This window comes from Polyodon spathula, chromosome 13 (genome assembly GCF_017654505.1).
Source record: "Polyodon spathula isolate WHYD16114869_AA chromosome 13, ASM1765450v1, whole genome shotgun sequence".
In the NCBI taxonomy this organism is placed as follows: domain Eukaryota; kingdom Metazoa; phylum Chordata; class Actinopteri; order Acipenseriformes; family Polyodontidae; genus Polyodon; species Polyodon spathula.
In genome coordinates, this window is record NC_054546.1 from 13,095,829 (window position 1) to 13,109,357 (window position 13,529).

The 13,529-nt window shown below is 34.4% G+C and overlaps 1 protein-coding gene and 1 long non-coding RNA gene across 2 annotated transcripts; one reads left to right on the forward strand and one right to left on the reverse strand.

The window, feature by feature from the left end:
* Window positions 1-472: 472 nt before the first annotated feature.
* Window positions 473-6,833, forward strand: LOC121325160. The gene is made up of 3 exons (XR_005951319.1): window positions 473-590; window positions 1,872-1,964; window positions 6,343-6,833. It is a non-coding gene; the product is annotated as an uncharacterized LOC121325160 (long non-coding RNA).
* fas (Fas cell surface death receptor) lies at window positions 5,121-11,538 on the reverse strand. The gene is made up of 9 exons (XM_041267477.1): window positions 11,383-11,538; window positions 9,955-10,102; window positions 8,663-8,797; window positions 8,013-8,124; window positions 7,846-7,919; window positions 7,397-7,492; window positions 7,270-7,304; window positions 6,840-6,858; window positions 5,121-6,159 (listed from the first exon to the last, which is right to left on the reverse strand). Exons 1-9 carry the CDS (start codon window positions 11,434-11,436, stop codon window positions 5,843-5,845), a joined length of 990 nt encoding a protein of 329 aa, XP_041123411.1. The 5' UTR covers window positions 11,437-11,538; the 3' UTR covers window positions 5,121-5,842.
* Window positions 11,539-13,529: the final 1,991 nt, after the last annotated feature.

Genomic DNA, 13,529 nt, shown 5'->3' on the forward strand with positions numbered 1-13,529 from the left:
ATCAATCTGTCACCAACCAATCTTACTTTCTTTGGTCATTGTCTTTGAATTAGATTCTTACTGGTATTCGACAGCTTAAATCACATGACCATCATACGAGCTTCCTCCAGGTTGTGACATTTGTGACTTGGTGTCACGGGGTATGCTTGCCTTTATACAAGTATGTATTGTATTACAGATAATCTACTGAAATTATTCAACAGGAACCTTTTGGATCTGTTGTAGTGCCTACAATGGGATGGTGCAGTGGCTGTTCTTGATCCGTAGAGAAAGTGGTTCCTTTGTGAATGTTTACTGCCTAATCCTGAATAGGTTTGACTGGCATAGTAAATGTTTCCCGCCCTCAGGCTGTGCTTCATTTGTGCCAGGGCTTGCCTGTTTTTCTTCACACGTAGTTTCCTCTTGCTCAAACATTCCGTCCATGACTGTGACGGGGTGGGTGGGTGTGAAGAATTAAATGTGTGGTATTTTTTATATGGACAGATGAAAGCCGCCCGTCATTATTACTGCTTGTTTTGGATCGGCAGGGAAGAAGTTAAATTCCTCCCTGCCAGAAATACATGTGAGAGTGTGACTGGAGCCTTAATTAGGTAATTGTTAATTATTGATTAATTGTGTGTGTTATGATTGCTACCTGTAATATTGTACGAATAAGTACTTGTCTGTATTGATTAGTGTTTTGTTGCTTTGGCCCTTGTGCCCATTTATTTATCTTTTGAAGAAGTCTTTATTTTGATTAATAGTTTTGCCCCACATTCCTGTCTTTTGTGTACTGCTTTCCTGAAATCTGATGTCAAAATCCACACCATACCCCTCCCATCCTGACAATAATACATTGTTTTTTTGACCAGTCTTTATAGTTTAGTGGCCATTCTAGGTGTTTTTGATGTTTTCCTCGTCTAAACAAAGGTTCACTATATTGTCATTTTGTTCTACCGTTATTTATAATATGAATTTTCATTGCTATGCAGATAATACACAGCAGATACACAATGAGTATTCTGTTTACATAACAAGTATAATATATTTAAAATAAAGCTATATTTTGGTAAAGTTCTGTTTGAACATGAATTAATCAGCTGAATTTCCTTTACAAAACAGTGCGTATTGTGTCATTGGATTGGGGGGGGGACACTCTAGCACTCAACATTTGTTGTATATTTTAATTTGTCTCTCAGGCCTAACACTGATTCTTCCAGAATCTTCTGAAATTAAATACAGATAAAACTGAGCTATTGCTTGTTGGTCCTTGACAACTTCTCCCCATATTAAAGTTAGTTTTGCTTTAGGTTTCTAATGCCTGGTTATTTGGGTATTATCAGGATCTTTTTGACCAGGCTTTTGTTTAACACTAGGTCTGTAGGACTACCTTTCTAAAGGGATAACTGTTCATGAAGGATGCCTTTTTTAATAATTAGTGTGGTACCGGTATGCATATGTATGACATTATTTGTATTAATTTGCTTATGTAAATTACTTGCAGGTTTGCACAATGTCAGATGAAAGCTGGTTTATGCTACATCATGTTCAATGCTAATTAGCCTTGTTTTTCTGAATGCTGTATACCCCCCACATTGAACAGCTCATGAACTGTTTTATGAACTAGTTAATAGTAAATGTGAAGTACTGTTTAGTCCTCAATTTCAAAACTGTTTTTTTTTACCAATATATATAGATTTTTTTTTTTCTGGAAAAGGTCCCTCCTTTTGTTTAAACATTGCTGTTTAGTTTACAACAGAAGTTTACATGATAATAATAAATACATAAATAGTTTTATTTCTCTCAGCCAGTGGAAGCTTCAAATAGGGATCATCAAACATAGCCTTTATTCTATAAAAACAAGCCTTAATGTTTCCATATTTTATTGCCAGTCCCCCCTTCCAGGTGGAATTTCCAGTTTTCCTGTTTTGATGACTGCACCTTTTGACAACAGATGGTGTCCATTGTGTGAAGATCTGCCATGGGTATTTTGCTATTGCAATATTATGTGATAAGGCTGGTGTGTGTGTGTGTGTGTATGTATATATATATATATATTATATATGTGTGTATATATATATTATATATATATATATATATATATATAGATATATATATATATATATATCTTGTTTTTTAACAATTTGTTTTAGAGACTCAGTTATTTTTCAAGTGTGTGATCCATGACCCCATTACAGGATTTTTTTTAGATATAAAAGACTGTCAGAGAAATTATGAAGGTTGAAGGTTATAGGGATAGCCCATTTTAATGATCCACTCTCCTAATGTAAATAAATATGTTGGACTGTGTGCAAAGCTAAATGCACAAATTACCAGGTTTTTTTTCTATCTGATATACAATTTAAATGCACTTTATGACCAGGGATTGCATCACTGCTGGATATTACCCAACATACATCACCAATGACACCTTAACTGATAGAAATGTTACTCCTACAATCAGCCTCCCAGTTTCCCAGTTTGTGACACAGATTCATATCATTATTGCTTTCCTAAAAAAGAATGGCTGTTTAAACCAACTTGACAAGTGATGCAATGGCCCTTGACACTGAGGGGGAAATTAACTAAGGCATTTACTCCAGTGTCAAAAAGCATTTTTGATGGGTTAAAATGGAGAGCTATTGAATTTACAATACTAAAATGTTTGTAAAAAAAAAAAAAAAAAAAAAAGGTTCTTGTATTATACTTTGAGAGGGTTTGAAATTCCGCAGCTGTCTTAGCTAATATGTTTTTGTGTCTTGACTCACTTTTATCATGTTCAGTCCTGTTATCACATACTGGCGACTTCCTAATAACCGCTGGTAACCGCTATAGGACGCAGTTCAGGAATTCATTGGTTAATTAACAAACAGTATGGTTAATTTCAAGCTATTTTATAGTTATACATATAAGTTTATAGGTATAGTCTAGTGCTCCAGTATGTTAAAACAGACAGACTTGTAATGTGTAGGGGACTCTTAGAGTATTAGAGCAAAAATAATGAAAATATTAGATATGCTTTATATTATTATTATCAAGGGTCCAAGCAATGAAGTTGCTGGAACCCTATTGTAATTGTTAGGATTATTATTATTATTTTTTTTTTTATTCCACCAAAATTTTCAAATGTCTGTAAAATCAACACTGTTGCGTGAAAAGTCACGAAACTTGGTACACTGGTAGTGGTCTATGGGAAACTATGTCCGAGCAAAAGCGAAGGTCATAAGTCACATGGTTTGGCAGTCCATATTGGATTTTTCAAGAATTTTGGCCAATTTGAAAAAATCTTGTCTGAAACTGCTTATGGTAGAGATGTGAAACTTCTGGCACATACTACCCTTAGGCCCTATATTTAGACTTGTTCAACAGAAGTTGATTGGTCAAATAGTTTGGCGGCCATATTGTATTTGTCAAATATTCAAACGTCTTTTTCTCTAAAACCGTTATGCGGATTTAAGCGAAACTTTGCATATATAGCTTTGGCAAGTTTGTTTATCAAGTCACTACATAAAAAAAATATGGCTGCCACAAGCCAAGCTATATTTATTATTATTATTATTTATTATTATTATTATTATTATTATTATTATTATTATTATTATTACCGGTATTATGTACAGCAGTTAGCTTTCTTATCCTTCAAATTCGTAAAACACAAATACTGCCTCATCATTTTCCTTCTCCTGGAAAGTGTATGCCTACTTCCTCACTGGAGAGCACTAATACTCAAATGGCAAATGTGAGATACTAAAGTAGTCGTTTTCTTGTAAAAGGAGGAGACTCCATGTAGACTATGCGTTTATGCATCTATATGACAGTAAGGAACCCATGGGTGTCCTTCACAGTGCCATTTAATGTCCCAACCATACTGTTCGTAAATTAACCATACTGTTCATAAATTAACTATACTGTTTGTAAATTAACCATACTGTTTATAAATTAATCAATTTAGTATTTCCTGAACGGTGCCTCATACTCTATAGAGCTCTCAGACAGGTTACAACTGGTACATCAGAGCATAACTATTAACCTCCTGCCCCCCCTAGTGGATGTAAGAAATACATCCGTGAGAAATACATCAGAAAAAAAGTATTTTTGGATAGATCACTCACAGGGTGCAGTGTTGCAGAGGGCAGGTTAATGGTTACACTACCAGCTGTACTTGGAGTGAAAACCAGATCACTCTGTAGAGGCTACAGGGGTTCTTTTAATTTGTGAGTTTGAAAAAGTCACCAGGATGTGATGACTGAAAACATTAATGATAATAACCAAAGTGATTGTAAACAACAGTAACACATCATATAAAATAATTGTTATATTTCATTATCTTTAAGTTGTTTGTATCTAGTTTTGCAACATTAACATGTGTTAATGTCAGAATAAACAGTGCTAATTATATTTACAGTGGTAGAAGGTAGAAGACCTGTTCAAAAGTGAGAACAGCTTTCCTTAATTATTTATAACTTATACATTGTTGCAGTTTTGGCAACAACAAAAATAAAGTGTGCCTATTTTTTATGGAGAGAGTTTTTTTTACAATTACGAATCAAAAGAAATATAATTAAATAATGTATAATATAAAATTAAATCAATCAACAAATTAATAAATAAAATGATTAGAGTAAACACTGTATAAATCTGAGCCAAGGTATAAGTTATAAAGATGCCTAATCTATATATCATTTATACAGTTTAGTTGTTGGGTTTCCTTCAAACCCATTATGGCACATACCAATCCTTCCCCTCAGTCCATGACAGCTCTCGGCAGGCTTGTGTTTAGGTAGAGTTGATATCATGACCACCACTTGCACTGGACCTAGCAATAACACTTTTATATTTAGAAAAATACCGCCATCTAGTGTGAGAAAGCTAAACTGCTGAATCACATTGATACTTTTTTCTATTCGGTTCCTATATTAACAAAAAGCTTGAACTCATTTTTAGATGGACCTTCTCATGAATAAAAAGCAATAGAAATGATTACTCAAATCCCCTGGATAAAGCTTCTCTGAGGTTGCCATTGTACAGACATGTAGCCATACAATGGGAAGCTATGCAAAATAGTGTAAAATGAATCTGTGTTTATGCATTTTTATTTTTGTATTAATTTATTTATGATTAAACAATGAAACCACATAAAGTATTCCCATGTGGGTTTTGGCAATCTTGTAAATTTTATTAAACATTAATACATTTCAGATATGCATTACCCTCACGCACTGTTAGAACACAATAGTGTTACAATAAAAAAAAAAAAAAACTATACATCATTTTTATGAAAATGCAGGCTTCAAAATAGCTGTAAACAATCTGACATTTCTTGGTTTACCTGACATGTTCTGACCTGTACTTCAGTGGTGTGGACTAACACTCAACACTGGCCAGGATTTCACAGGCTCATCGGAAAAACTAAAACGTGCTACATGCCAAGCCACTGTGATGGTCTCCATTCAGCTATGTAACGGAAAATGAATCCTACATTTTTTTGTATTTATTTAATTTCTCAGGGTGACCAACAAGAGCGAGCCAAACAGCAATGAACTGATTTGATCTATAGAAGGTTAAGCAGACCAAGATTCTGTATTCATAATTCAAAATTAGGAAAATATACACAGATCTAGATTTACACTATTTGACTGAAAGTTTGAGGTCAATTTCAGAATTTTTCATTGTGTAGTGTAAACTGCACTTTTCTGTGAATTAGACATGTTTTAAATTGTGAAAGGAAGGCTTTAGCTTCACATAGTTACATAATTTGTAACGAGGACGCTCTGACAGCTAGATGCCTCTTCATTGCTCTTTAGATGACAAAATGCTCACTGCACCCTTGGCACTTCTTGTTGCTGTAACACATTGGAAATGGCTATGCATCTTTACAATCCCTATCTCTATTTGAATTTTGAACACTATTTTTGACATTCCTGATAATTGCTTCAGCATTTCGATTTAGTTTCATTTCCTGAAGCTTCTTGATCAAAGTGGAGTAGGCATTGGGAATTCCATGCCGTTGGTACCATGCCGTCCACAATTCAACAGTCTGATCCCTAACGTTGTTTGGATGATTCCCTATAATATTTTCAACTTCTCCCTTGAAAAATCCGTTTGTTAAAAGAAACTTCCTTGTCTCACTGAAGCCTACTGTGTCCGCAATAAAGTACAGATGCGGTTGAAGGTCAATATCTGAAACAAAAAAAATAAGAAGAATTTACATTAAATGGTCAATTATTGGGAAAACTATTTTGATAATATTGCTGGAAATAAAGAAACAAAATAAATTTTCAGGGACAAAGTGTAAGCCAACTGTGTCTTGTTTGTGTAAAATGTTTATGTAAAATACTGAACAGTTTCTCAATAATCCATTAGGGGGAGTTACAGCACCATGAACAGAAAGAGCATCATGCAATGTGGAGGAGATGATGTCTGCCCTTACCTCCATTACAAAACCACCTTGGTCTGCTGATGTCAAACATGCAGTGTACATTTTACATGATATGTATTACCAGTCATTTTTACAGTTGTTGCTATGAGGTAAAATGTAAAAAAAAAATAATAATCTGTTTTGTATACTAAACTACGTAAGAGCTATAATACTGTCTTCCAACTGCTGAAAGTATTAGAGGAGTACTATATTTGAAATATATTTGGGGCATATAAACAAGGTCTGTTAGCGTACATTTCACAAAAGGAAAAAAAATAAATCATTGAAGAATGTGGTAAACAGTCAAGACTGGGACTTTGTTTCCTGAAATGTTACAAATCATTCTAAATGCCCAGGATTCAAATTAGTTACATGTATGCAATAAAGTAAAAACACTGTGTAACATTTAGTATCAACGGTTAAAAAGCATAGGCGTACATACCTGGAAGAAGAGGGTTGGTCTGTTAAAAAAGAAAAAATTCAAATGTAAACTTAAAGGTTTATTTTTGATATATTTCTCTTGGACTGCATATCAATTGACTTCAGGCCATTGTTTTCTTTCCAGCTATGGTTTTCTGAATATTCTTGGCAGATATAAAGGCATTTACAGTATTTTTTATATTCAAGTGCATTCATGTTTTATTCAACGTATTCTATTATTTTGGGTGCACCCTGTGTACATACACAAGGTAAATGAGACAACCTTGCACAAGATATCCACTCACTGATGAACATTCCCATTCATTAAAATAACGTGGACAAGCAGTCACGAGAAGGAAAAGAACAAAATAAACTAATCCTTATTTATTAAACATTTATAATGAGATGAGCAAAAACATTCAAAATAATAATTAAAAAAAAAACATGCATACCTCAGTAGTTATGTTTTCATTGATTGCAGGTTTATCTTTTCGGTAAAAAAAAAAAAAAGAAAATTAGTTATTTGATTATTTAGCTTTCAACGTATCTTCAATATTGTGAATGTCTGACTGAGCTTACCAAAGCAGAGTTTTTTGGTGCGCCAACAATAAACTGATCCTATTAGTATTGCCAATATAGCTAAAACAATAAGATATATCCACCATTTGCTGTCACCTGTAACAAAAATATTGCATTATTATGATTTGCTTTAATATCCTAAAGGCAAAGCTTATTCAGAAAGACTGGACACAAAAAGAATGGTTCTAGCATTCAAAAAATATTAAGTGGAGGGGGAATTAATACACTGGGCCGCAGTCAGACAATAAACTGGCTGCATGCAGCCCATGGGCCGCGGGTTGCGTATCCCTGCTATAGGGTGATGCAAAACTTTTGGCCATAGCTGTATATTGATTTTCCCAGTGATAAACTGGGAATAAAATATATCGGAATGCCTATTATAATAATAATAATAATAATAATAATAATAATAATAATAATAATAATAATAATAATAATAATAATCTTACTTTCTGCTCTGGGCTTGCAGACCGTGTTGCTGGTTGGTGTGCATTCCTTTTCTTCAATCTCAGAATTACTGCACCTAAATAATAAAAATGTTAATTGATTGATAACAAAATGTGCAACACCTTTTTCCTTTCAAATAAGAAAGAGCATTTCAAAACTTTAGACCCACTTTTGGCAGGGTGTACAGTGGGAACAGTCTGTCTTGACACCACAGTAGAAGCCCTTCACACATCTGCACTCTGTGTTACTAATATTACTGCATGGTAACTCTTCCACAAGCCCTGTAAGAAAACAAATGAAAGCTGTCAGGGGCTTGGAAAAGTTATATCATAAGAACATCAGGAAGCCAATCAGCCCACCAAGACTCCTGCCCTCTGTCCTAATTCTATCTCTGCTTAATTTCCAGCTATGCTGTGGTCCTGTTTACGGTGTTATACTGTACTGTTCAGTAATGCATTACAGTTGTATTATTTCTGTTCTGTGGGGGCTGTTAAAACCAAAGCTGTAGACATCAGGAGAACCCCCCCAACCACAACAAAGCATCAGTGCAAGTTTAAAAAACGTATATGTATACTAACATACATTATATATATATATATATATATATATATATATATATATATATATATATATATATATATATATATATATATAATGTCACCTTAAAACAGGGAAATAGTTTTTGATTGAATCAGCATTGTGGCCAACATCTGTACTCTGAAGTAGGGATCAGATAAATTGTTGCTCACAGTTTTATTATTGTTTTATTATTAAAATAAAAGTATTCTACAGATCTGCCCAGAAATACTGTATACGCACCATCATTAATGTCACATATTTTACAAGCTTCACAAGCCGTTAAGTAGTTTGGGTGGGAAGTATATGTTCCTAATGGACACTGCTCACATGTTGGATATCCATGTTCAGTTGTACAATCCTCATTCAATTTCTGGCCTATGAAAATACAAAAAATATATATTATTGCACATCTTTTACATTACGGGAAACATTCAGTGTTGTGAAAATTGTTAAGTACAACACAACTAACAGTACATCTGTAATCTTTTCCCCATTCATGTGATAAATAACAAAACGTTACATTGGCTACCAATTTATTTTATAAATGCAAAATGTCAAGATAGATATGTTAACAGAATGACTTCAAACAAGCAGTTAAAACAAAATGTCTGCATTATTTACAGTTGGTGAAGGATGTAAAAACCACAATATCACTTCCTACACCCTCTCTACAGCATGATTCTTACCGCAAACTTTAAAAAACATACCAAAATTTACGCAATCCTGTATTTTGTCATCTTCGCCTACATTTTCAATTACACTTACATGTATTTAGAGACACACATGCTTTATGAAAGCAGCCCAGTATTTACATAACTCAGAAGTTATCTTAATGAATATTTCAGTATCTGGAGCCACACTGCACACTGAGCATGCTCCATCATCTTGGCGCCCTTTGACACAGCAGGTGATTCTAATTTGTTGTTCTTCCCCTGTTTTGATGGCGAAAAAGGCACCAAGAACACTACACTGTTTACTTGAGATACCTTTGTATCTGAAAAGGATGGTAAAACGACTTTCCTGTATGAGCAATCATGAAATATATGACTCACATAGTTGCAGAAAACTGGAATTACCCACCAGAAAAAACTGCTAAATGCACAGCATGCCAGCGACTCATCTGACTTTATAACAGCTGTCATTCCAATAGTGTTCTTACTGAATACATTTTGAATCTGGGTTGATGGTTTTAAGTTATCTGTATGTAACTACAAAATCTATTAGAAAATAACAATAAAACAGAAAGTACTTAAATTATATAAAAAAATTAACGGTGCGCCAATAACATTTCAGACCCACATAAAACAAACCACTAAACTCCACAACGCCTCCTTTCTTCACTCACTGTATCTATCTTTTGGTAAATTCCCCCCAAAAAGCATAAACTTCAGCAAAAAGTCCCTTGACTTTCTCTATTATCAACAGAGTCTAACTTATTATTATTATTATTATTATTATATTATTATTATTATTATTATTATTATTATTATTATTATTATTATCCAAAGGTGTAACTAAAGATATTCATATACCTGCTACACACATCTTGCAGCACAATTCATTCTTTCCAACATGTTCATCTTGAGGACATGTACTTCTTTTCACAAGGTTATGGTGATCAAAACTACTTGCAAAACTGTCTTTTGTTGTATTTGCTACTGGAGTAGATAAGACAGCCACCTGCAGAGCAGACACACAGAGATTGTGACATCAGTTATTTAGAAAAGAATAGGCCTTTGACATATCCAGTGATGGAAGACATGTCTGTCCACACAGAAATGTTTGAAAAATACTATGGAGATGCAATTTTATAACACCCACATATTACACTGAAGAACCTTGGGGTTACAGCGGTAGCGCACTGGTACTAAAATGATACCAAACCAAAATCTGTTACCACACTAGTCCACAAATGATCATTTTAGTTGTCTATGTGCTAGTACCTCCATAAACACAACCTGCATCATTGTATCATGTAATTGTCATGAAAAGTGTGTTGAATACTGGTTTTGAGAGTTTTTCAAATATGGTACCCTTGTCTCAGGGAACTGCTCACCAAAACAAGAATCAACTGCAGCACAAAATCACACTGAGCTAAAAACATACTATTGAATTGGGTTGGCAAATTACTACCTGCAAAATGCTCACTTCTTGTTAGGTCTTATATCTGCTTACTGTTAATTATATTTTTTTTCCCTGGGCTCATAAGGACCGCTCACAAAATGTAACTGTTTTAATGCTTTGTGCACTGTTCATTAAACCTTATTTATCAGTTTGTAAAGAGGATTTAAGTATGTATGTATGTATTTGGAAAAACAAATATTTAAGAAAATCATCTTCAAAATAAAGCACGATTTAAATGTTTCTGTCAATAAATCGAATAGTTCCTGAACATGTTTGTAACTACAGTAGAATGTTATATTGCCCATACACCTGAGTCTTATTTCTGTACCATACCAGCGATGTTGATTATACACTACAACTTACTTAAACAGTGGTAGCAAAACATGGGAACATGTAACCGACACTTTAAAAAAAACGCATTTTGTCACCTTTTAAGGAGGAAGAATACTTTTCGAAGTTGCAATTCCACTTTCCCGAAGACTATATTTAAAGCTGTGAAGCAGCTGGAAGGTAAACATATCTTTTTCAGCATGCCATGTACTATATGCAAAGTTATGCGATATGCCATCGGTTTTCACAAATTATTCCTGGGGTTCAGAGGTAAAACAATAGTTGTGAAATAATTAACAATTAGTCTTATTAGCAGCTGTAAATAAGGTAAACAAGCCATTTTTTTGTATGCGCTATGCAGTGCGTATGTTACCCTGGAATATAGAACGTCAAGCTAAATTTTCTACCGCGGTGACTTACATCATTTTATGGCAATTCACACCAGGGACGCAGTGTAAAGCACAGCTCAACCCACCAATACAAATAGAAACGTGCAATGTGCTTACCTGTAGAAAACTAAATATTAATATAATCTTGGAATCGGTGATTGAGACCTGCATTTTCAACTCTTTCTATCTAGCTAGGTCATGTCCTGACTTGTTTATCAATTTGAAGGAAGAACATTTCCTGGTTTCGGTTTTCTTCATATCGTATACACCCTCACACCGTCACAATTGTATAAGAGAAATTATGGTATGGCATACATAACACAGCTAGAGAAACAGTGATTACCCGGTGTTTTCTGGGTACAGCCTAGCCTGTCTGTATTCTGTCTACATCCCTACATATTATTGTAGGTGTCCATGTGAGTTTTAAATTAGTGTTTTTGCTGGTAGCTTGAAGTTAGGAAGAGATGCTGCATAAAAAGGGGAACTCTTAAAGTACATTTCAAAAAAAAATAATTAAATAAATAACCTTACAAGGTACAGTAAAGTGATAGTAATCCATATAGTGAACATATGTGTTGTTGTTAAGGATTGTTTGCACGTGATGTAAAAGAAGGCCAGCCCCACCCATTCCACCCCTTAAAAACGCATGGGTCCTGTATTATTTATTTATTTGCATACTCCTAATTAACTATTTTTAGATATTAACTATTGTATTGTTTATTTTAACACGTCGTTAACAATGGAAGGGTTATTGGTTATTTTCATTAAAATAACATTAAAAAATAAAAAAAGCAAACAAAAAAGATACAAAATATTTATGAGGGTCAATCCAGCTCAAGTTGAACATGAGTTTTTTCAGCCCCTTGTATTTATATGTTACCTCTATTCGTTGTTTTGTGGTGGAATCCTCTTGAAACTTGCTTTAAATTAATACTAACATGATCTGTCTGCGTCATCGTGGAGAAGAGAAGGACAAAGGTTATCATAATGGGAAGTTTTGAAAGCTTCAGACACATTCTCTCAATGTGGGGCTTGAGTTACACAGCTCTTACTTTGAGTGCACACACCAGCTGGAACCATTTTTTCCATCACATTTGTTTTTTTGGACAGTACAAACACAAATGGAGAAAACACCTCCACTGAATTGGGTCCAATTGAATGACAGCCAACTGTAGCAGAAACACGCTTCCCGGGATCAGTCAGTATACAAATCCCAGGAACAATCAAATGTATGAAAGTAACAAAAGTTTATTGAACAATAAGCTTGTTCACTAATCATCTCCCTTAATTCCCGTAGGGGAGTTGATTGGTGTACGCCATACCACAAAGAATGCAACATTCAAATTCATAATAATAATGTATTTATTTATTTTTATATAGCGCCTTTTTACAGTGGACCACCACCACAAAGATCTTTACAGAGGTAGGCTGTGAACTTACAATAGCACATTGATTTAACATCTCTGCAGGATGGAGTAAATTAAACTTATTTTGTTTTTCTTTTCATTGCTCCACATGGTATATAAATGAACAGTGATGCTACCTATGACAAAATTCACACCGAAATAAATCCCACACACATAATATAGTGATGGTATTCCACTTGCAACTAGGCTTCAAGGAGAAGAGTATGTTGGCCTATGGCTGCTGATACACTGACATTTTTTTTATTATTATTCACAAAGCATTCTGGTCATTGTAGTCCTTGGTCTCTTAAAGGGGAGGGGTGCCCTTAAATTGGTTTATGCAGCATTTACCAAAATAAATATTATTGGTCTCATGGAAGAGTACAGCCAGCTGCTCAGTACCAGTACAATCAATGGGTTGTTATTTTTTGTACAGATGGAAACACTTTTGAGGTCACAGCAGGTACCTTCCCCAAAATTATTATTAGCTAATGGCAAATACCAATGCGTAGTACAAGGCCACAGCCTGTCTAGAAACTACAAAAGTGACTACTCCTAAAAATTGCTACTCCTAAAAATGTATTTGTAGCATTTCATTATTCAACCAGCACCTATTACTTTGCTGTAGTTTACTTGTCCAGTTCATCAGTGTTTATACTGTGGCATACAGCTGCCTGTTCCCACACTGTGAACACGCCCAATACAGAGGGTTGTTTAATATTTCATAGTAATGTAAAAGGAGAGAATTCTGGAGATGCTGGCAGCTAGCCTGATGACCTTTAAAGCTAATTTCTGTGACATTACCATAAATGTATGTGTACCATGTCTGACTTGGGCTGGAGAATTCCCATTCAGTAA

Coding starts and splice junctions, on each gene's coding strand:
- fas (XM_041267477.1), bottom strand. CDS start 11,436: ATGCAGGTCTCAATCACCGATTCCAAGATTATATTAATATTTAGTTTT. Junction 8,798..9,954: donor CTGCAAGATGTGTGTAGCAG/GTATATGAATAT, acceptor GTATTTTCATAG/GCCAGAAATTGAATGAGGAT. Junction 7,493..7,845: donor CTGCAAGCCCAGAGCAGAAA/GTAAGATTATTA, acceptor TTTTTGTTACAG/GTGACAGCAAATGGTGGATA.